This window comes from Anas platyrhynchos, chromosome 1 (assembly GCF_047663525.1).
Source record: "Anas platyrhynchos isolate ZD024472 breed Pekin duck chromosome 1, IASCAAS_PekinDuck_T2T, whole genome shotgun sequence".
Lineage (NCBI taxonomy): Eukaryota > Metazoa > Chordata > Aves > Anseriformes > Anatidae > Anas > Anas platyrhynchos.
This window is the reverse complement of record NC_092587.1, coordinates 24,070,840-24,095,877: the sequence shown is the minus strand read 5'-3', so window position 1 is coordinate 24,095,877 and position 25,038 is coordinate 24,070,840. Positions and strand designations below refer to the sequence as shown.

The window sequence follows — 25,038 nt, the reverse complement described above, 5'->3', positions numbered from 1 at the left end:
AGTGCAAGGTGGCCTAAGCTACAAGCATACCAGGAATCTTGTTAGCAATGTGACAGTATGTGGCAATGCTCAAACTTTTGACTCTTCTTCGTTGGCTGCAGATAAAGCCAGAGATTCTTCCTAGGGACCGGGAGGGCTGTTTAAGCTTTCACGGGCTTTCAAAATCCATGTACAACCCTAACCCTTTCCTGAGAGTGTGGCTTGCCAAGAAGGAAATGTCATGGACCACAAAGGATATATATAAGTTACAAAAACTTCCTGTCTTGGGGACTCCTACTGTTTTGTGATTGCTAGGGACCAGATCCCTTCACTGCTTGTGTAGTACTAACACATAATCTAGCAGCAAGGAACAGGACTTTGATCTTCCAGGAGCTGTACAAACAAGGGGGGAGGTAGGATCAAACATCTCATAAAAGATTCCAGAGCTTGTTTCTTCTTTTTCTTTCTGCTACCCAATCCTGCTTAATCTAAAACACGTAAAAGTGGTGAAGAACCAGGAACAAGAACCAGGACTGCCCTCTCTCAGCTCCTTACTACTGTAACCCTTAAGCTATGGTGTCAGGATTGTGCTCGCTGACTTTGCTTCTCATCCTGACTCTGTTTTTCTATATGTCCAGCAGCCCATGTCCCACATGTGGACAGAATACATCCACCCTCAATGAACTGGGCTTAAAAAATTGAGTTGGAGCTTCATTCATTCCAGGAAAACATGCTAACAAGCCAGCCAGCCTTAAAGACACTTTTAAAGAGTGAATGTCAGAAAGATTTATTCTTCTTTTCAAAGAAACAGTTAATTACAGGAAGAATTGCACAACTCATTTCTTGGTTTATGTCTAGTTGGATAATTATATTCTCCATCACAGGATTTCCAGCTAACTACTTTCACATTGAGAACCTTTTCCTATCTTTCATGTTACACAACATGAACATTTATACTCATCTTCCAAATGGATTCAACCTTGAACCTAAATATTATTTCAAATCTGTTCAATTTGCCAGGGAACACCATCCATTTTAAGACCCAGATTGTACAGTGCAGTTTTAGTAATCCTACATGTGTTACAGGCTTGTTTTTGTCAAATAACATTGTGTTCATTTTGTATTCTTTCTCTGGGAATGAACAATTCTGTAACATAGGTCTTTCAAAATAAAGCAAAAATCCCGTTAGCAGTAATATCTTCTTGAAGCTGAATTTAATCTTTCCTGTATTTCTTGTGTACTACAAAATAAAATATAGAGCTCTTTTTTTGTTAATCCTTGAGAAAATTTTCTTGGGCTTTATGATAACACTAGTAACATGTTTCTTGTTTCAGAGGAATGGAACACAAACAGTACATATTGTGGGTAGGATTTTGTGGCCCTCTTTCAGAGGTGACAAGACCCTCATCTCTTTTTAAAGTCTGTGAAAAATCAAATTATAACTTTAACTTTATTGCTATGTAGCTATAAGCATTTTTATGGTTAGGCTTAGCTGATTTTGAAATAATTTATGTAATCGGTCAGTATTTCTTTCGATAGTGCATTTTTTACTTATTTCTCTTTTATATGGGCCAATAAAGTTAATAAAAAAGTTTAGGTTTGCAAGAAGATATTCTATATTCCTTTGGCAAAAGTCTTCTGAATAAAAAAAAAAAAAAAAAAAAAAAAAAAAAGTGTTATAACCTGGATGGATATTTGATTGAATAGTGTCACCATTTAGCTCCTGATTTGCATGTACAAAAGGTATAATCTTTAAAAAAATAAAAAAAAATAAAAAATAAAAAATAAAGCAAATAGAGCCTACCAAGAGCACCAAATTCCAGCTTTTCAAGGTTAAAAAAAAAAAAAAAAGGCAAAATTATTTTGTTCTTCACTCAAATGACATGTATCAGTAAAATAATTCTGTACCATCTGTTGTTTGGGTTTTGTTTTATTTGTTGTTTTTGGTTTTTACATGAAATTGTTAATCAGCACTTGAGGAAATTCCCCAATCTCTTCACTATCTCATTAGGCAGAATTTCAATCTTTCTGTGATAAAATACTCATCTCTCTGGCAGGGATAAAAACTTTAATGATAGCATTGTCTAAAGAATATCTAATTGCCAGTAGGAAAATGCATAGTTTTGAATTACTATAGCATTCTGCATCAAGCCTTTTGTAATTCATGCAATTTCCAAGCAATGTCATTTTCCTTTCATTTCTCCAGAATGATTAAGATTACAGTGGAATAAATAAGGAGAATCTTTTACCTATTTAATGGCCTTCTCTTCCAGGTCACTTTTTTTTATAACTCTGGAGAGAATTTTCCACCCAAACCTAAAATCTATATATCCCTCTTGGTATCTATCTACTTGATTGAGTCCTTGCACACTATGCAGCAGGGATATTTGAATCTCCATACTCTGTTTTCCTCATTTCTGGATAGCTTTATCATTCCCATTTTGTTGAATTAACCTTATCTATTAAGGTGACTCAAACTGAAAGTTTCTCTGTGCTGACATATACTGGAAATTTATGTGTATATGTACTCTTTTGGAACAATTCATAGTATTGATCAATGAAAATGAACCTCATTAAATGATTTATAGGAAAAAATGTCAGTCTATTTGTGCAAATCAGTTTTTATAATGGTTAACATAAGAAAAGCTTAGAAAACAGTAAAATGGTAATAGTTGTCAGTGGGAATTGTACCATTCAATATTCTTTTTCAACAAACACATATGAATCTCAGTAAGAGACTAGCTCTAATAATGTGAACAGCGAACTACTAATGAAGTTCCAGCTACATTTTTATCTTTAGAAATACTGAATATCAGCTGGCTGTCATGAAGCCTCCTAGAAGCTGCATGACAGCAGTGCTTCAGAAATTGCCAGCCCAATGACAGGCAACTTCCTGAGCAATCAAATAAATTTTAACTTTCCCCTTCTATCCTGTATCTCTGAAACACAGCTACCAAAGAATGTCCATTTTCTTCTCTATGATTTGAACTGATGCCTTGAATCCTGCGTTCAGCTTATGGAAAAAGAGTAGGGATAGTAATATCCTCTATAGGGATAGTAGTATCCTCTGTAGGGATAATTAAACTTGCATATGTGGAAACACATTAAAAACAGATTTAAACTTACAAAGGTCACCTTCACCCATCCATGAAAAAGAATGGATGATCAACTATGTTACATCAAACCATAAATAAAAGAGTTAATATAATCTGAAAAATAAAATTTCAGCTGACAAGACTTTAAAATGAATTGGACCCATTTAAAAATGGGATCACTGGAATCATTGAATTCACCGAGAAGCCATTTAAATATCCTTTGGATCCACCAGATCTTCAAACAATTAGAACCATTTAAAAATAAATTCTAATAAGTATTTGAGAATACCCATTGCCAGATGCCCTGTGAGAACAAAAAGCCCTGACATTCTCAGAGAAAGAAGTAACCATGCCTGTAAGACCATTTTGGGTGAACAGTGGGTACACCCACCCAGTCCCAGATGCCACTTTCTTTGGAAGTTCAGCTCCTTCCTCAGCCTAAACAAGCAGTGAGCACCCTACACACCCTCTCTGTCCAAGGGTGAAGTCCAGAAGCCCATGTGCCAGAAAAATTAAGTCCTCTGCAGTCTGAGATGCAGTCTTCTCCCAAGCAGTTCACACTGAAATGTTCACTCAGATCTAGCATCTCTCTTGTTAAACCAAAGAGCTGCTGCTTCATGGCTTCCTGTACAGATACAGACACTCTAATTAATTCAATGTTTTAGCACTATCTCAGATATAAAGTGTGTGTTCTAAGAAGTGCAGTGTCTAAATTACAAATTACAGTTTTAGGTTGAAGATCTAAATGCTGTGATGAAAGGTGTAAATTAAATAATCAGGTTAACATTGAGTGATGGGACCTTTGTCTGGAAGTTTGAAATAGTCATCACTTTTTTCATTAACAACAAGTAATAATTAACGAGACATGGTTATTAACATTAGGTTTAGTCATGAAGGCTTTCACTGCTGATGCAGAAGCAGATGGAGCGCCTATTTATGAGTCTTATTGCAGGTTAAGTCAACTGCTATGAATTTGTCTCCCAAATGTGCTAAGGGTGTAATTTATTTTCAGCCACAATTAACTTGTTAAAGATTAAAGATACAGTGGCTCAGTGAAGGATAGTGAATGGATAGCATATTATGAGGACATTTAAATCATTACTTTAGATGTGAAAACCATTACACTAATTAAATTCTGTTTAGTTCAATCATTTCTCAGGCAAAGAGATGCCAAATCTCTTCAGCATTATTCTATAAAGTTCATGTATGATCATTGTTCATAAGCTGTAAGCATAAGGTAGAGAACATTTTTTTGGTTTTAGTACTTTAGCTGGTTAGCATGTTTGGTTGGCTGATGCTGTTTTTAATAAACATAGAACACCAGGACTCTCAGTGCCCAGCAGACAGTACCAGATTTCCAAAAGTGTTTAGTGACTTGAAGTACTTTGGTATTCCTACCTCCCACAGTCATTTTACACACAGGTCTGAGACTAACTCTTAAGTACTATGCTAGCATTGAGAGTCTCTCTCACCTCAGCAGCCACTAGCTCCATGGGGTGCAAATGTAAGATCCTGTTTAATAATTAGAAAGGTGTTTCCAAGCATATCCTGAATATATTCTTGATTTACAGCCAAAACTGCCATTTCTAAGTAAAGCTAAGTACATAGAAAATCACAAGCCCTTCTGTGACCATCACAAACTACTTTAGGGGATTCTAGTTGGACTCCAAATTTAATTATCGTGTGAACTATTTTGCATGCCATGATTTTCTTTTTGATGTAGCTATCTACTTTTTTCTTGTGTTTTAATAAAATCTGTATTGTACACAAAGACAGAAAATTCCCAGTATATTCCATGAGTATGTGCATGTTTCCCAGAGGTTTAGTTGAAATAAGCTTACCAAAGTCTTTATGATCTACATGAATGGTTCTGGAAAGAATGACAGCATCCACATATTTATTACTGAAAGAAGGCTCAAAACTTCTGTGTGGTTATAACAGTTATATGAGGAGTTTTATTAGTGCAGTGATACTCATTTACAGGGACAATGCCAAATTAGAATTTAAAATAACACTGAGTACGGAAAATAGAAAAAGATCATACAATAACTCCAGCCAACAGCTTTCAAAAAGTAGAATCTTGTAATACAAAATGAGATTAATATTTCCCTGATGCATATATTTCTTTTTAAATTTAATGATTATTGACTAATATTTCAAATAGATTAAGTGACCCAGAGTAAAGATTGTTATTAGCATGTCTAATCATATGGAGATTTTTTAATTAAGGAGGCTTTGAAATGCTTACAGCAGCAGTTGGTTATTCAGTCCCTTGAATAGCTCGGACTCTTAACAGACGCTATTCTTATTATCCTCACATCTGGATTACAGCACAGATACAAATAACATTGTGGGTCATAGCAAAGGTTGATTCCATTTGTATTCATCCTTCAGTGTTTTTCAACAAATCTAGCATCTCCTAGAGTCATAAATTCCCCTGCATTTGTCTGTCAACTTCAGGAAGTCCTTCTTGGTTAAGGTGTCCCTCAGTGTTTTGAAAACAACATTATGAAAAAATTGTTTAACACAGTCACAGTAGCCCAGAGCTTCTTTTTTGTCTGCTACAAATCATCTTGCGTCTGACTGCATTTCCATGTCTGCAGTAGGCTCTATTCGATGAATTACCAGAGCTGATCTCATACACTGCTCCATCTTCAGGCTAGCATAATCACATGAAAGTGAATGGTAATTATGTGTGCAAATTTGGATAAGCAAGGAAGACAATGGCATTTTTTATACTTGAAGTTGTTGGTTGTTGTACAGCATCTACAGTAGCTCCTGATGCGGAGTTCCTCTTTCAACTTTCACTATGTCTGATGTCTGCTCTATCTTCTGCCTCTTGTATAGGTAAAGATGCATGAACTACATATTATGCTGAGTTAATGAAGTATCTTCAAGTTGTGTACATAATTTGGGGTATATTGGAGGAATTTTTATATTATAGCAGTTACATGTGATGCTCCATGAGAACTGTTTTTCAAAACCATGATTTTGTATCTTGACTAAATGATGCCAGAATTCTGAAAGGTTTTAGGCAATGCTTTGTGTTTGCAATACTTATTTATGTTTCTTCTCCTCTAGGAAATGTTTCCAGACTGCTCACTTTTATTTAGAAGATAATACATCACCTCGAGTGATTTCTGCTCCCCCAGCTCCAGTGTTCCCAGTCTCAGGTATTTTTTGTCAACTGTCCTGTGGATTGGTGTTAGCTGTTGAAAGGTGCTGCCTTGTGTGTGTCTTTATGAATTCTTCACTTGTACCCACTTCTACTAATGAACACAGGTGCACTTGGTGGAGGCAGAGGTTACTGTTACTAATATTCTCTCCTGTAGCACAAATGAGAAGTATCCTCACCTTATAGAGCAGTCACAGGGAGATGCTGTGTCTTCTAGCCAGTGTCACCCCCATTTGAGCTATGCTAAGCAGCTCTAGTTTACTGTCACAAAGCAGAGGATTACACCAGCAACACGCTCTGCTGCATGTTTTCCTTTAATTGATCACCTATGTATATAACACCACCTTTACTTTTTTACCTGCGTGACCCAGGTATGCCTCATGTATCTGCATTTCATTAACAATTACAGTGTTTTCATTAACTCTGATATATTTTATTGGCATGTTTTCTATCAGTAAAATTCTCTGTGAACCTCTCTTAAAAATGATACACACGTACAGAATATAATCAACATTTTATCTTTCCATATCCACTATAGTTTTTTGGAGAAGCTGGTTTTTCTCTCCTCCTCAAAGGGTATCAGAGGAGTATGTGCAGCCCTCCTTGCTCTTTCAAACTGGGTAGAATAAAAAGTAAGTTAAATAGGTTAATTCTGCAACAGACCCCAAGTCACATTTTCACAAATGAGAAAAAGATACCTTATTCCACAAAGAATGCTTTTGCAAATTTTGCAGTTACACAGGGCATTGGTTGGGCATTGGTTACCCTCAGAATGAGTAGGGGAAGAAGAATCAGCCCTTGTATAGATAACTAGTAAACACATTTAATTACATAAACCCCAGACATTAGGCTCTGTTGTCACTGAATTCTAGGCATCTTTAAATGCTTCTTACATTGATTGCTGTTGTTAGGAGACAGATAACCTTTTTCTAAATGGTTAATAGGCAGGCATGTAGCTTGATTTCAGAAAACATGTCATTATATATGAATGTCAAGTGGCAATCATTACAGGAAATTTCAGCTCTTATTCTCTATCATTAACTGTATTGCAGTACAACTGTATAATTTTCTTGATATTTTTCCTGACCAGCTCACCTCAGGGAGATAGTGTTTCCATTGTCATAAGACAGAATTGCACTTACAGTTATTTGAGTGTTTAAAATATGTGTTTTGATGCTGGACATTTTACTTTTAAAATACTGATAAATATTAAAGAGAAAAGTGTTTTTTTAAGTGACTAACAGATACATAAAATATTCTATAAAATATTCTCAAGTCCAGCACTGAAAAAAAAAATACTTTTACTTTATTTTGTGTACAAGAGATGTCAATTGAGCAGGTTTTGTGTTTTCTATCACACGTGTTTCAGTGGTGTCATTTTACAATTGAGACTAACTGTCATATAATATTGGCAAAGAACATAGACCAGGAAGAGCATTTTGTAACTGCTTATTTATAGACTTTTTTAATTATTATAACTATGTCTAGAAGCACACTCCACAGATCTTGTTTTATATTAAGTTTTCCTTTTGTGGAGTTTCATTGGCAAAAATTGGAGATCTGCAGTTATTCAGAAAAAAAATGCCTTGGCACTTCACAGTATAATCCAAAGATCTATTAAGCACAAATGAGTGAAAGAGTAATATCAGGAACTGATATCAATATTCAGTTAGCTTCAAGGGATACCTACTATCCAGAAACAAAATATTCTCCTGAAGTCAGAATTTATTGAATTAGGAGATTAAAACTGGCTAGGAAATAAAATAGTATTAACACCAAGCCTGAGATCCCTTTCTCCTTTTCCGTCCTCACTCTTAGGGTTATCCACCTTCCCTTCTGGTTTTGTGTTTGCATATGATTAGAATAAACACTTTATGCCAGGTTTCATCTCTGAAGTGTGAAGATAGTGTAACACATTTGTTCAGCTTCCCTTAGGCTTGACTGGATAAATTCACTTTTTGTATGCAGATCCATTCACGTAAGTAGAAGACCAGATGGATCTCAATACGAATCAACAAATTATTGGTAACCGAAAGCTAAAATTATTAGGTGGCCCAACTGCTGAACATCTGTTGATGTAAATATGAAGTCTTTGATCAATGTTTTTGACATTTTTTTCTCATATGAAACAGTGCTGAACTTATATATTGTGAAATAAACATATTTTTAATCCATGAAAGACATTCCAATAAATAAATAAACAAACAAAACTGGTATTCTTCAGAGCCAAAACTAGCTAAAATAATGTTGTCCTTTAACAGGTAATAAACAGAACAGATGACTTTGTTTACCTAGCGTATTTGCTAGAAAGAATAGATTAAAGGTCCCAAAGGTTTTTGACATGATCCCTAATGAATGTTCTACATGAGTGTTTTTCTGTATTTGTATAAGGTAGGAAGGAGATGTACTGGAATATAAACTGATGAAAAATTCAGACTCAGTATTTGGACCCATGAGTTACATGAGTCACATTTGTTGGTTGAAAATGTAGATGTTTCATTTGTGGGTATTCAGAAAATCTTAAATCTTCCGCTTATAACTTGAAGTATGAAGCCTGACGTAAGAATTTGCAGTCAATACTCCAGGATTAGACATAAAATTATATCAATAGGTAATCATGGGTAGAATGGGGGAAAATTCTTGCTGGATAAAGTCATTTATTCAGTAAAAAATTTAAATTGGTTGTTGTTTACTTTGGATGCTAATGCAAATATGCAACACATCAGTTAAAATTATACTACTCACATAATGCTGCATTAATTTAGTAGGTTAGGGACAACGTGGCTAGTCCATGTACTGTATCAGAGCCCCAGTGCAACACTGATCCCAGAGAAACACCGAAGCATCCAGACTTCTCTGCCTGATCATTCTTTACCAGAATTATTCAGAATTCTGGTCCTATCTTCTCCGTTTGAACGTCTTTTAACAAACTGTTAAACCTTCCAGTTCCCCGTGACTTTTCAGTCAAGTTCAGTCAACCAAGAGCTCTTCAGGCAAGCTCAGCATTTGCAGAATCAGCACCTTTATTTTGGGAGCTTAAGGCCAGAGCAAGACCTAGCTGAGCATTTTCCCTATCTTCCCTCAGAACAGCCATAAGTGTTTGAGAATGCCTAAGTGTTTGAGAATGGTTTTAGAAATGTTAACAGTGTTTTTATTTTTATGGGAAGCTGTATATCCAAAGTTCATGCCAAAAATTTTATTTCAGGATGTTGTGTGGATTGCCTACATATGAACTTCTTTATATGTTACTCTGGCTTTTTATTCTTCATAAATATATTTTTTGTCTTTTCCCACCCCTAAGATGATGTTGGAGCAATTCCAATAAAGCATTTTCCAAAACATGTTGCAGATTTACATGCAAGTAATGGTTTTTCTGAAGAATTTGAGGTATGGCTCTATGACGTCATCTTTCTTAGCACATACAGATAATGTTAATTTTAAGTGCCTGGGGAAAAAAAAAAATGGGCTTTTTTTCTGACTTGGGGACAAATTTCATAAGTGCATTTAAATATGAGTTTTGTAAGCCCAGGAATGACTGTTCACACCTAGAGGCTAGGGAGATTTACAAAAGCTAGCAGGACTGGGATGCAGACAGGGATGTTCATTGCTGTGATATAACGCTAAATAGTTCTATGAATAATCTGTGCAAAAATAATGCATTCTGTATGGTTTAACGGATATAGATGTAGATTTAAAACTTTTCCAACACTAATGCCAACTTAATTTTGCAGAAGATACATACATTTACTTGATCCATTTACAAAGAAAAAAATATGGAAGTAATTATGAATACATGTGACGAGACTCCTGATTAACAGGGGAGCTAATATAGAGTCTCCATATGTGGTAGTGAAAACTTTACAATTACTCTCATACAATATATGATTCGTGTAATGTATTTCAAAACTTTGAAACATATTGTCATCGTATAATGTTACTATCACCATATGTAATTAATTCATGCAAAACTTCATTGTTTTTCACATTCATATGCATTACAAGCAATTAAAGATACATAAGTTCTAATTTAAGTCACTTATCAAAGAAACATTATAAACTGTAATTAAAGCTGTGCTATTAAAGCTCTTGAAAAGTGTTCTCTAATAAATCAAAGAGTTGTGACAGAAGCATTTTTTAAAACTGTTTTAATATTCCTACTGCAAAAACGATAATGAAAGTAAAGAAATTCATAGTTTTGCATCTTTGGGTATTGCTTCTGTTTCCCCATCTGATGTGTTGTTACCCAATAGACCAAAAATTTGATGTGGTTCACCTAACTCTATTCATAAGTTTTTCTTCTCTAATTCATTAGACATTCAGAATATTCATCCAATTTTTGGACTGAATTTGTAAATACTTCTGAATGTCCAGTGCATGTTTATATGTTATATTAAGCATGTGCATACGCACTGACTGAAATGGGTTCCACATAGACCAGCTGTTAATAAAAGCAAATATTGAAAGACTGTGTGTAAATGCAATGGTAACAATGCCCTTTAGTGAGAAAACCAATGAAGAAATCACGTTGTTCATGATCTTCTTTTCCTAAATTACTACAGTGATCCAAATACCATATGGGTCATACCAAATACCAAGTTCCTCATTGAGCATACGCCATCTAATTTTTTTCATTTTTGTTTTAATTAGAACAAAAAATTCAGTATCATCATTTCTTGGAGATCCTTTTTAGATTACTAGCTACCCCAGAATTAGTCTCTTGACCTTTTCTTTACTGATAAAGAATATAGGAAATACAGAAGAATTTAAATCTAAACATTGCAGTCAGCGTATATTTGGAGATGAGTGCACAGGGGTGGTTGAGTTTTTTGGGTATGTTACTATAAAATAACTCATATTTAAAATATAATTTTCAGACTGGTAACCACTCTTTATATATTTATATATTATATATATATATATATATATATATATATATATATATATATATATATAAAATTTATTATAATATAATTATATTATAGTACAATTATATATTATATTATATTATTATAATGTATTATTATATTATATTATATTATATTATATTATATTATATTATATTATATTATAAAAATATATATTTAAATAGCTGAAGGTAAAGATGATTAATATTGAAATAAATGCTAGAAAGTGTTGGGTAATATTGTAGTACTTTTAGTCATGACAGCTCATTTCTAATGTTGGCCTTATAAATGCTTGAGTTCCCTGTCAGTTAACATAATCAAAAAATAATAAAAAATAATAATGTATAAACTTTGTACCTGTCTTCTCAAGCCTGTCTCCTGCAGGCAATCTTCATAAAAAGATTGGATTCATTGAGAAACAGCTGTTAGACAGAGGGTTGTACTGCCATCCCATGAAGTTTTCTGAGTGGCATGCTGCCATGTTCCAGTAGAGGCTTCACAACTGAATGCAAAGAGAGCAAAAGGGTTTAGCAGAGAAACTAATGCAGTTACAAGGACCATTAAGAAATCCTATTAACAGTTAAATACGTCAAAGATGTTGCTCATGTATGTAGCTTTCACAGGCATAAGGTCTAATGTTAAATCTAAAGATAGGAAAACAGATGTCAATATTTTAACAGGAAAATTGCTTCTTGTGTCTTGTAAGAATTACATCAAAATATTCAGCTTTGTTGTTAGCATGGAGATATATATTGCATGACCATAATTGTCTTCCATATAGTAACTGTAATTTATATAAACTCTTTTACCATTTGTTCTGTGCTGTGGAATTTGATTTTTTTTACTTTTTTTTGCATCCATTCCCTCATTAGACACTGAAAGAGTTTTATCAGGTAAGGAATTATTTCACTGCATTTTTTTCTAGCAATGAAGTAGTTGTAAAATATCATAGATAACTGGGTATAAGGTTGTGGTTCTTTTCTTGCTGACTTACTGTATTTTAAGAAATTTTATATACCTTGATACTTATTAAAGTATGATGCACATTTTTTTCAGGAAATCCAGAGCTGTACTGTAGATCTAGGTATTACATCAGACAGCTCTAATCACCCTGACAACAAGAATAAGAATCGATATATAAACATTGTTGCTTGTAAGTAAATGCATCACTTGATGTTTTGTTTAAGAAAAAATTATAGACAAGTATAGACTTACATCAATTACTAGAGGAAGACAAAACAAACAAACAAGCCCTCTATACTGAAAACTCTGGATACTGTTCAGCAAAATGCCTGGAGAGGAATACTCTGATATTTCACTTCTCTTCAAGTTAGTCCTCTGGCATCCTGCTGCTGTGCTCAGCACTTGTTAGCAAGGCATATTTATTTCTTCTGTTATGACCCAAAGGGAGTTGGGAGATTTCACTGTAATATAATTTCAAAGCCAAAGGAGTTATGTTTTGATTGTCAAAATTAATACACCTTTGATCTGGAATAATGATGATATATCCTCTCTTGGAGCTTCACAATCCATGGATGTATTTGCTGACATATATAAATATAAATGTACTGGTTGTATGTTGTTTTGTGCCCAGCCACAAAGTAATGTCACAGTTTCATTAGCCAAGACATATCTTCCCCTTGCTTAGCTTCACTATGACAGACTTTTCTTCTCTGAAATGCATCTATTCAGTTTGGTTAATCTCTCTTTGAAACCATTGTCTTTAGGCTCATTTTGGTGGCTTAATATATTTTTATTAATTCTCTATAATATTTCATCTTTGTTCTGATAAAAAGCTCTAAATTAAATATATATTCAACATTCAGTGGTGCTAGAGGTTTATAGAAAAAGAGACAGAATCAATCCATTTGACAAAAGGCAATGTGGACTCTACGACAGTTACAAGAAATCCCATTCCACCTGGCTGAAGATACCTCTAGAGGAAAGTCACAGGTTTTCCTCTGCCACTATGTGTGTTGATATCTGATCATACAAAGAGTGCCAACCCAGCACCAGGGACTTTGTTATCACAGGGCAGTGTTCAAGCAGCTTAGTAACAAGTAACTCATCTCAAGTAACTAGGATTGTCATGTGGAACTGAATCAAGTCCATATGATAGCCAATATGATATGATAGCCAATGAAGGCTAAAGAAAGCTTCAGCTCACCCTCAGATAGCCACTTGCTGTCTGGATTACCAGAGCTGAGGCTCTTCAGATGAAGCTCCAAGCTCCCATTACTCTCTAGGCTCCAGACTCTGCTGTCTTTAATTTGGAATGAATGCACCTAAACATCAGTGCCTGAATTGTTTGGGACATCTCAGGGCAGCCAGGATGCTGTGTAGACATGCCCCTCAGTATCCCTGTACAGTGGATACGTTAGACATTACTGGATACCTGATTTTTTTTCCCCACTATATTATACTGAAAAGTTATGACAAGGCCACTTTACGCTGTCATCCTTTTCATTCATTTTTAATAGGACTGTTTTTTACAAGAGCCTCAGGTTTTAATCAGTTGCACAATGTTCAGCTTCCAAGGACTTCAAAAAGACCATAGCTTTTTCTAGGGAAAGTTGATCATACCTCATGCTTGCTTTTAAATGATATTGTAATTTACTTCTGAAATAGATTTCTGAATATCTGAATCCTTGGATTCATTCATTTATTTCTCTGTGAACTAGAATTTTGTATCTGATTCATATCTAAGCACAGGGTGTTTGGACATGTGATCATCCCTGTATTACTTGTATGCATTGAAAGAATCAGTTTTTCAATTTCTTATAGAAATCTAAAGAATTCTTATAGAAAGATTATGATTCTTGGAGGAAACTATGCTTATTTTCTCCCTTGTCTTACTACAGATGATCATACTAGGGTTAAACTAGCACAGCTTTCAGAAAAGGATGGAAAACTGACTGATTATATTAATGCCAACTATGTTGATGTAAGTGCCTTTTTCTACTTTTTCTGTCTGCCAGCCCATTCATCTGTCAGCCTTTTCTGTAAATAGTGATGTGTGGAGGTGAATAGACAATTAAAAAATAAAATCATAATATCACTTTAAAAAAAAGCCTTTAATGTTAAACATAGAAACTTAAAATGCAGGTAAAACCCCAATCATTTCTCAGATCCATCTTGATATTGTAGCAGCTGCAGCTTAGTGAAGAGCTTTATGAAACTAAAAAAAAAATGTTCTGTCACATCTGAGTCATTTCAGAAGCATTTCACATCTGAATGTTTATTCTTTTATACATTTTTGGTAAGTGGCTAATTCTTCTGTCTGAGATAATCTCATGAGAGGAAGATGCCAGTTGGCTGTGAGGCTTGCCGAGGTACCATTTATTCAGTTTTCGTTACCCAGTAATTTACATGCGAATGATCTTGATTCATTTCTTAAACCACTATCATAACAGATGTCTCATAATCACTATCATGTCAACATTCTGCCAGAACATGGGCATTTGAATATATATCCCATTTGTTGGAATGATAAACATTGACATAACAGTTCCATTCATGTCATCTGGTACCACAGGCTTTCTGTGATTTGGATAGTTATAAATTCAGAAGTACTTAAATGTTTTTGAGATTCTTTAAAAATAGATACGTAAAATGTCATATACTCCTCCCAACCTCCTTTTTCTTGTGGTCTCTGATTTGATAAGTGTCATTTGTTATATTTCAATTTAGGGCTACAACAAGCCAAAAGCCTACATTGCAGCTCAAGGGCCACTAAAATCAACAGCAGAAGATTTCTGGAGAATGATATGGGAACATAACGTAGAAGTTATTGTGATGATAACTAATCTTGTTGAGAAAGGAAGGGTATGAGTACTTTTGTTTCCTATTTCTCTCTCTGATGTTGATAGATCTACCTGTAACAGGCTCCTTTCTCTCTTTCAAAAACGTTTTAGATTTTTTTCTGAGCAAAAAGTAATAGTTTGTAGTAGATGTTTGTATTAGGCTTGGCTATAGAAGTATAAAGATAAGGATTTGTATTACGAAAATAAAGAAAACATTTAAATTCAATTGCCAACAACTGATGTCATGAAAATAGAATAATACTATAACTACAGAAAATTGTCTTCTACTGAAAAAGACTTCTTGTTTGTATTCAGGAGTGGAATGAATGTTGGCCTTGGAACATACTCTGTTAACTGTCATTCTCTTTCCCAGGGGTGTCCCTGGAAAGGAGAAGGCTATAGTTCAGGTGAATTTTTCTGAACACTGAGTGGCTACTTCTTGTCACTGTCCCATGGGACCCACAGTTTCTGTCTTATCACAGGACCAGATATTCATTTGTCCAGTGAGACAACATAAGATCAACTCCTACCAGAGGATATCTGTTCCCCTGGTTATATGATGAGACCATGCAGGTACACCCGGGTGAAATGAGGAGACATTGCATCACCCCTGCCACATACTGGCAGCAATGCCTAAAATGCATGCAAACTTTGTCATATGAACAAGCATTATTAAATGATACAAACAGCAGATGTAGACGAGGGCCACACTAGGTGTATCACCACTTTGTAAACAGCACGGTACAAACATGTATCTTCTAATACTCCTGGAAAATGTTGTATGACAGCCCAACAAAAGGGCTGGACATCACAGCTCTGTATTGTTCTGGCTGCAGACAAACTCACTGTTATCTTCACTGATCAGGTGAATATACTCTATCTGTCAGGTGAATATACTACATCCATGCTATGAACCAGCCAAAAGCCACATATGACTCTACTGACTTGAATGTATTCCTGTAACTTGTGTAGATTATCTGCTACTGTCTTTAGATTTTAGAATGCCTACAGAATGGCAGATTCCACATTATTAGAGAACTTTAAGCTCTCATAGTATGATTTAAGCCTCTCTGGTTTTTATTTTGGGGTATTTCAAATAAAGTACATCTTTGCACAGTCATCTCTTTATAGAACAAACAAAATATACATTATTTATTCTGTTGTGAGCATCATGTCTATTATAAACAAGCCATATCAAGAGTATCTGCATGTTTTGTGCTTGACTGTGCTCATAAAATCAAATGTTACACCTTGATAATTTGACATTTTTCCTTTCTTTCTTTCTCTCTTTCTCCTTTGCTTTCTAACAGAGAAAATGTGACCAGTACTGGCCTGCCGAAGGTAGTGAAGAATATGGGAACTTCTTGGTTACTCAGAAGAGTGTTCATGTACTTGCCTACTACACTGTGAGGAATTTTACTCTTAGAAACACCAAGATCAAAAAGGTTTGTGATATCCTGAAAACACAGATTGGGCAAAAAGAAGTGGTAACATTTTCTTGGAGTATTTTTAAGGTAGTTGTTGGCAGTTTTCTATTGTAATGCTGAATGCTATAGGTTTCAACCAGACAAGATGCTCATCAAAATGCTTCAGAGTTGAGGAGATCTGAGAGGTGAGGAGCTGAGGAGGTGGTGGTGCAAAGCATAGTTGGAGGCCAGTAACAAGTAGAGTACCCCAGGGGTCAGTACTGGGTGCAGTCCTGTTTAACATTTTCATTAACAGTCTGGATGATGGGATAAAGTGCACCTTCAGTAAAGACACAGATTACATAAAACTGGGGGGAGTGCCTGACTCAACAGATGGCTGTGCAGCCATCCAGAGTGATCTCGACAGACTTCCAACCATAACCATTCTATGATTCTGTGAGATACTGGCCTACAGTATCTCACCACTGGTGTGGTGTAGAACCATCGGGGAAGAGGATGTGATTACATGGGAGGGCTGATGTGGACCTTCCCTGACTGGTGAGAAGGAGGACAGATTTTCAGAATGAGACCAGCTAGTAGAATATGTGGGAAGAATTAAATCCTCCACCTCAGCTACCAATTTTCCTTTTTAAGGAAGGAATTTTTACTCCTCTACAAAACAGGTGAATCCAAACCTTTTCTTAAGGAAATCAGTACCAGCATGTTCTGCAATGGCATTCTGAAAGCATAATTTGGGGAAAAGTGAGTGGCTACAAAAGAGGCTGGCTACTTTGAGGGGGATTCTTAAAGACTGTTTTATTTCAGCCACCTAAATCTTAGATATCTAGTCTCTCAGCTTCCCTGTACTATTAATGAATAAAGTACAGCACCTACTATCAAGTTTATCTCATCTATTTTAAGAACCTCTCTTTGAATAAGGTGACCAGCTCTCTGAAAGTATGTCTGTCTCTCAGTTGCCACTGAGGTAAGGGGCTTAGAAAAGAAGCCTAGAAGAGGCTACTTCTCTTGTACATTACTAGAGCTGGGTGACATGAATCCTACCCTTTCTGTCGAGCCAGCAGAGGAGCAGAGTGGCAGAGATATTTGTTGAATTTTGAGAACAGCTGTAAATTATTATACCTCCAATGCTCTCAGCCTTTCACTTTGTCTTTCTAAGGGACAGTGAATGCCAGGTCATTTTTCCATTCAGTGGACAGTTTGATGGGACAGAAACACTGGTCCTTCCTATTTGAATGCTGGAATATGCAGGGCTAGATAGTGCTCTGGTACACTCGTTAATTATATAGGGAGAGTATTAATTCTTGAAGCATCAGGTACATAAGTAAAACTGTGAAGAGTTGCCTTTTAAATGTGGGCTGCTTCTATATGGAATTATTTTTCTGTTGCAGGGCTCCCAGAAAGGGAGGTCTAGTGGACGTGCAGTAACTCAGTACCATTATACCCAGTGGCCTGATATGGGTGTTCCCGAGTACACGCTGCCCGTGCTCACCTTCGTGCGGAAGGCATCGCATGCCAAGCGCCATGCTGTTGGGCCTGTTGTGGTTCATTGCAGGTGTGCTTTTTACCACCATAAGGTTCACTCCACTTTTGTTTTGCAGAAAAAAAAAAATAAAAAATCAGTGGTGGGTTAAGCAAAACTTCACTCTCATGTTTAACAATTCCTGTTGGAAGAAGAATAATTTCTTAGCTGGTATTTCTGTCCTTGGTAAGGCCAACTAATCAACTCTCTATGCAATTTCTATAAGCCTCCATAATGGCTATAAACAAGATGCTGCTGCTCTGCACTGTGTTCTCTTTTTTTTTTTTTTTTTTTTTTTTTTTTTTTGCAAAAATGCTTTCCTTTTTACTTTTTTGCACACTTCTCTACTGCTGTTTTGATTGCTATAAGCTTATCAGATATGTGCATAGATGTAATTGTTTCCTTTCTGCAAATATATCAATAGGATGGTTTTGGCTGGTGCTTTCTTTGGTGTAGGGATACTCTGTAACCCTAAGAGAAGCTCTGTGCACAAAAGAAGACTCACTCTGTTCCTGGCTGAACTACACCTCTGCTGTTTTTAACATTACTCTGCGCTCTAGCAGCCCTTTGCAATGGAGGAGCACTGGGGAGCGGTGTGAGGTCTGCATGTGTGCAGGCAGGTGTACTGTCAGTGCTCACTGAAACTGGGCAGCCCAGGGAAAATTGGTTAAAAAGGGCTTTGTAGGGCCTGGAATGACTTCACAATGCCCGTGGAGGACCAGGTTATTGTAAAATATATAAGCAGGTTCTGGTTTTCCACTGTAGTACCTCACCTTTGATGGAACATTTGGAAAGAGAACCTCCTCATGAATTCTGTCCTTCTGGAGCTGACTCTGAGGAAGCCAACAGGTAAAGTCGCCTCACAAATACTGCAAATGAAGATTTATTTTTTTTTAATTTCTGGGATGATCTAATATGACTGAAATCTGTTTTTAGCTTGGAAAATGAAAATTCTACATTTTGGTTGTTCTTCTGCTATCTGCATCTGTCTCTTCTTGAGGAGTTCAAAATAAGAGTTTCCCCAAAACACCAAGTCTGAGATCTATGCCACTGGGCTGAGAGATCAGCAGTACATTATAAACCAATTATATTGAGTTTTTAAAAAGTAAACTGTGGTAAGTTGTGTGGCTTCAGTCAGACCTCTCCATTGGGTCACAAGAATATTTCGCCTCTGTCTGCAGCAGTTTTAGTTCACCTGTCACCATGCACTCTAAACTCAAGGGAGACATTTTAGAAAATTAACTTTTGCTTATCTTTACAGGTGGAGTACAGATCTGAGGAACTTCATGAAACCTTATTTAGCTATTTTTGTGTTTTGGTACTTTACATGTTTTGTCTTTCAAAACAAGTACTGATGCTGTCTGGTAATCTGTACTTTTTTTCTGTGTCTCCTGGTATGTTGATAACCTGGACCTTTCATTTTTATACCATGTTTATTTAGACAACATATTACAGCAACCAAAGCTCATGCTACCCATGCTTTGTGTCACTTCTGAGGAAGAAATAGGGTGCATGAATTAGCATGTGTGGGCTGGGTCTTGATCTGTCTGCAATGGTCTGTGCAGACTCAGCGCAGTGTTGCTGCCCCGATACATGTACCAATACACATAACAGCTTCAGACAACCAAGAGAGGACCTCTCAACTTTGTACTCCTGATCCAGATGTTTTATGGAAGAAATTTTTTTTTTTTTATTTTACAGTACAGCCATTGTTATGCCAAATGAGTCAGAGTTCATAACAGGAGTTGCTTAACCCTTTCTTCTGCATCTCCCCTCTTTCAGAAGGGTCTCAATCATTGCTTGCGCTCTTAGCCATGTCTGAAGAGTACTAAGCTTTTCCTTTTACAGACATACCTTCAGCAGCTCTGCCACTTCCTGGGGTTTTCCTCAGTCTGGTATCTTTGAAAGCTCTGCAGGCAGTATCTGTAATGGGTGGTATAATGCAACTTTTCCTTTGAAGTGCTGTGTATTTCAACATAGAGGAATTTGGGCACATCATTGACTGTGCCCCAGTACTGACATACACCGTACATTCTAAGTATACTTGACAAAGTATCCTAAGGAGTGTCAAAAACGTGACGACTGCAGATCTGCACTTAGTTCTATTTCAATTGATATTTTAAAAATCGTTTAAGAAAATGATCATTAGAGCTATTCTTGCATACACACACGCACACACACACAAAAAAAAAAGTTGGAAAGATTTTTCTTTATTAGGAGTCTTGAAGTTTCAGCAAAGTGATGTGATCATACAATAACAAAATGTGTAAAGCAAAGCCTTCCCTATGCACCAATTTGTTGAAATATACATATACAGAAGAACAATCTTTTTCATGACTATTTTACTTCAGGCTCAAGGATATTTTTTTGTTTTATAGTGCTGGAGTTGGAAGGACAGGCACATACATAGTGTTAGACAGCATGCTGCAGCAAATTCAGCACGAGGGGACAGTCAACATATTTGGATTCTTAAAACACATACGTACCCAAAGGAACTATTTGGTGCAGACTGAGGTAAGACAAATATATACCTAACGAGAGACTTACTTTTCACCTTTTTGTTTGCAGGAGGAGAGGTGATACAGTCTTCATGTTGGCAACATCAGAAAAAACAGGCAGCCAGTCACCAGACTAGACTTTACCTTTTCCTTCCCTTATATTTCTAGTGGCATCCTGTAGGCTCCTGTAGAGTAATGCACTAAAAAAAAAATGACCTACCTGTAAGCTTTTGTCTGTTTATTATGGAGGTCTCAGAAGAGAGAAAACCTTTATCATGCTTCCCACAGTAGCACTTCCTTGGCAGGGCATGCATTTTTGTCATGGATTTTTTTAAGGAAACACCATTTTCAGGTGTTCAGATCTTCACTGAATGTGATCAAACAATTGATATCAGGCAATAATAAGTTGGAAAGAAGCTGTTTCAACAGAAGATTATCTATAGCTGATTTAAACTGAAGGTTATATACAGAATAACGAAAGACCAGAAGAAAACAATAAGGGCAACAGCAGGGCATTTGAAAGTCTATTTCAGATTCCAAGAACAGGTGTTTAGCTTCCCCGGTGCCTTTCAATAGAAGGCAAGGTAATCAACAGCAGCATGGGCACTTGTTCCAAAGGAAGTGAGAGAGAAAATAGAAGATAGCAGTAGGAACTGAGAGTGATCACTTTATTGCAGGAAAGAAATGCAGGGAGAGCCACATAACAAGCTGACTTGAAAATTTGACTTCAGCCTATGCTTGCATTTTTAACGGTATTGAGTTAAACATGAATGTATATATGAATGTAACATACCACAGGTGGTGGGGATTTGATATTATATCATATATACATTGCATGTGTAGTTCAATTGCACTGGTAAATGCGTACTGTCACTGGAGAGGAACAGCTCTCACTGTAGCGGACCGCTTTTGAGAAAACTCCTCTGCAGTAGCAAGCTGTGAAGAAATGCTGCCCATGTCAGAAGTGACAGCTTAGCCAGAGATGTCCAGGGGAATCTGAATATAATTATAGTTTAGATTCTTGGTTTTATTTTCCTAGGAGCAATACATCTTCATTCATGATGCATTGGTTGAAGCGATACTTAGTAAAGAGACAGAAGTCCTTGAGACTCACATTCATGCCTACGTTAATGCTCTCTTGATACCCGGACCAACAGGAAAGACCAGACTGGAGAAACAATTCAAGGTGAGCTCCCTGAGATAGCAGCATGAAAAGTTTTAGGGTTGTAAGCTCGAATGACCTGAACATAGGTATCCCAACACAACTTTCTTTACCTTGCCCTATCTGTAATTTAATAGAGCATGTTGACAAATGTATGCAGCTAATTGGGACCCAACAACTATTTACGTATTCTCAAATAAGATTTTTTTTTTTTTTTTTTCAAAAGCAAGAGCATGAAAAACAGGCAAGTAAGAAGATTTTGGAAAATCTAACTATATGCCTTTGCATGAAGATCTCAAAAGATAAACACAACTATCTAGAAAGACTTTCTGATGAAAATTATGAACTATATTGGTCAAATAACATATTTCCCTCAGTTTAAGGCCATGGCTATAAAACATATATAAATTCAGCAGGCTATAAATGAACACTTTGATGTTTTTTCTGTTTGAATTGTATTAGTTGAAACAAGCAAGACAATGAGGCCCCCATATCAGTCCTATATGCCTCTCACAGGTTTCGAGAAAATATCAGGAAGCTCCTGACTGGGGCTGCCTCACGTCAGGAGTTACACCGTCTGTGTAACAGTGCAGATTTTTCTGTACAGACTTTTACTGTTTGCCAAACTATTTAAAGTTGTGTGAACAACTGTGCAAGCAGATTGGAAGTGACACTGGGGTGACAACAAGCAGTGGGGTGCTGGATGCAGGAAAAACTTAGAGGGGAATTTCCTTCAAAGATATGTTTAGGGCTCAAGAAACATTTGAACCATTGAAAATAGTGAAGAGATAAGTCTCTGATAACTTGCCAACTAGTTTAGCCAGATAACTAGATGTCTTAAGAGATACAGCTAACCTGCCATATGTGCACCTCTCTGTTTAATGCAGCTAATGAAATAATGACTTTTGCACAGGGACCTGATTTTTTTAACTTCATTTTTTCAGTTGCTGAGCCAGTCTAACACACAGCAGTGTGATTATTCAACTGCACTCAAGCAGTGTAACAGAGAAAAGAACCGAACTTCATCCATCATTCCTGGTAAGCTTGTTCAGATTGGCTTCTCTGGGTGGCAAAATGTACTACACGTAGGAAAACAAAATAGACATCTGGATAACGCTTTATCCTGACTGGTGGGTTTTAGTGTTGTTATCATACTGTTAGATATATGGGATAATTACAGTAATATATGAATAAATTCAAGATGTCCAGGGCTTTTTTTTTTTCTTACAGTGGAAAGATCTAGAGTGGGTATCTCATCACTGTCTGGTGAAGGGACAGACTACATAAATGCTTCCTATATTATGGTAAGTCAGCTAACTGCACTGCTGAAAAATAGTGTCCCATTGTATAGCTGTTTGTGAAGCTGCCAGGTGTCCACATTTTAGTGGTGCAATCCTGATTTTGAAAGCTCCTTTCTTCCATTATTGAGTCTTTCACTGAAAAAGTTACCTCCACCAGGGTGTACTATTACCATTATTACTATTTTAAATTCAGTTAAATGCAGTGCATTTTGACTATCAGTAGGACCAGAAATCCCATCATAGTTTTAAAAAATAGTAAATCTGAATATGGAAGATTCTTTTGAGGTTTTCTAACGTATTAACTAATAAGTTGGCTTTTAATGGCTGTACTGTGTTTTGCTTTCCTGCCTGCTCATCTTACTGGCATGTTATGCCAGCTTTTGCAGTTGGCATAGCCCAAAGCAGTATAACTCAACAGCTTTTCATTAGCTGTCTGTTCCCTGAATTTCCTTCAACCCTTTTCCCCTTCATTAACTGAGAGGGAGGAATAAATGCTTCCTGGACATTCAGTAAAGAGAAGGGCAAGCTCCCTACAGTGTTGTTTATGCATTAGTTCAACATAGCTGGCTTTTGTGGTAAGCAGATAGCCTGAGACATCTTTGCAGTTTAATACACTACTTGGGATTTTTGCAGATCTTCCAAACATTCTGTCATTTGTTTTCAGGTGTCCAACAACTTTAGAAGTCAGGCTAATGTAGAACAATCAGCATGTGTGTCTGAGCTAATGCATTTTCATTCTGAGATAGCTGTTCAAGTACCTCCTGATTTCTTTTGTATTTTCTTATTCAAATTTTTCAAAGTTTTACAAATTGTTTCAGAGTAATTGATTTTATGCTTTTCACCTGGAAAATACTGTGATTAAAGTTTTTATTCTTCTAATATTTGCAGGAAGCCAAAAAGACACAAACTCTGGAATTAACTTTTCAGGTTTCTGTTTCTGTCCAGAAGAAGACTCCTGTAAATGTTAAAAGATGGGTATCAATTCCTACTGTGATGGTTTTATTTTGCAGGGTTATTATCAAAGTAATGAATTCATTATTACCCAGCATCCCTTACTACACACTATCAAGGATTTCTGGAGAATGATATGGGATCATAATGCCCAGATAATAGTCATGCTTCCTGATAGCCAGAATATGGTAAGATTAATGGCTGATTGTTGTGGTTTTATGTATGCATTGTAGTAGTATTACCATACTATAATATGCAGGATTTTGCCAAAAATCAATTAAAAGGTAATAATACTATACTGAGTGTAAAACTCCCCCAAAATCATCTAGCTTAAACTGCAGATCCCTACCCTGGCAAATTACAGTTGAGATGAGAAGGTATTTTATCATTCCTGCATAATTTATAAAAAAGAGACAAACAGCAGAAGCCACCTTTATGCAAGTTTAGCTTTGCTCCAGGACTTTTAATTGAGGTGTAATATGGCTCCCTAAGCCATTATTAAGTATGGGAGAAATAGATCATTTCTCTAGTTCATCTATTTGACTCTAAACAGTGAAAGAAACTCAGGTGTTCATCTTTTATGTGTAATTTAATAACAAATGAATATGGATTTCTGTTAATAGAAATGTATTTTAGGAATATCTGAGAGCTTTTAGCTTAGTTTAACTTTGAGCATGAAAGGGCATCGTGTTTGGTAATGAGTTTGGATGAAAGCCATTCATATTCTTTGGAGAGTCTTGCATGACTGGAAAACCATGTCACACCAAGGCAATATATGTTTTTGGTGGTTTTTTTTTCTCATCAAATATTTTATGAATGTTACATGTCCTACAAAACAGGTGAATTTCTAAGTTAGCCTTTGCAATAAGGGAGGATGTTTTGCACCAAGAGGTGCTGGTTCATTATAATCCCCGTAAGAAAGGCTCTCAGACTCTGTAAAGTATTAAGTATAAGTAAAGTATAAAGTCAGACTCTGTTAAATGGTCTTTATTAGAAGTAATGCTTTACAGGAGAGGATAGCACATATCCAGTCTGTCTGTGTGGCACAGAGCAGCACAGCACATGTTGGCTGTTCTGTGGCTGGCTAACTCCAAGGCATACCGTGTTCTGGTAAGGGTCACTACAAAGGTGTCTGAAAACCATCACAGTTGTCATCCCATTCAGATTTTGAGTAACCAATCTAAATCCAGGCATCTGCATTGATTGCATACATGGCACATTTTT

The 25,038-nt window shown here is 36.2% G+C and overlaps 1 protein-coding gene across 6 annotated transcripts in view; it reads left to right on the top strand.

Moving 5' to 3' along the window:
* Positions 1-25,038, top strand: part of PTPRZ1 (protein tyrosine phosphatase receptor type Z1) — a 138,315-nt gene that overhangs the window by 109,354 nt on the left and 3,923 nt on the right. For 2 of the 6 annotated variants that reach the window (XM_038184355.2, XM_038184337.2), the window contains exons 14-27: positions 6,156-6,247; positions 9,551-9,636; positions 12,026-12,046; positions 12,210-12,306; positions 14,015-14,097; positions 14,844-14,978; positions 16,267-16,401; positions 17,772-17,935; positions 18,668-18,751; positions 20,281-20,416; positions 21,440-21,586; positions 22,507-22,600; positions 22,793-22,866; positions 23,874-24,002. In XM_038184355.2, the coding sequence (XP_038040283.1) occupies positions 6,156-6,247; positions 9,551-9,636; positions 12,026-12,046; positions 12,210-12,306; positions 14,015-14,097; positions 14,844-14,978; positions 16,267-16,401; positions 17,772-17,935; positions 18,668-18,751; positions 20,281-20,416; positions 21,440-21,586; positions 22,507-22,600; positions 22,793-22,866; positions 23,874-24,002 (1,477 nt within the window). The remainder of the gene's footprint in view (positions 1-6,155; positions 6,248-9,550; positions 9,637-12,025; positions 12,047-12,209; positions 12,307-14,014; positions 14,098-14,843; positions 14,979-16,266; positions 16,402-17,771; positions 17,936-18,667; positions 18,752-20,280; positions 20,417-21,439; positions 21,587-22,506; positions 22,601-22,792; positions 22,867-23,873; positions 24,003-25,038) is intronic. The other 4 variants (XM_038184362.2, XM_038184369.2, XM_038184344.2 and 1 more) reach the window with 3 other exon arrangements.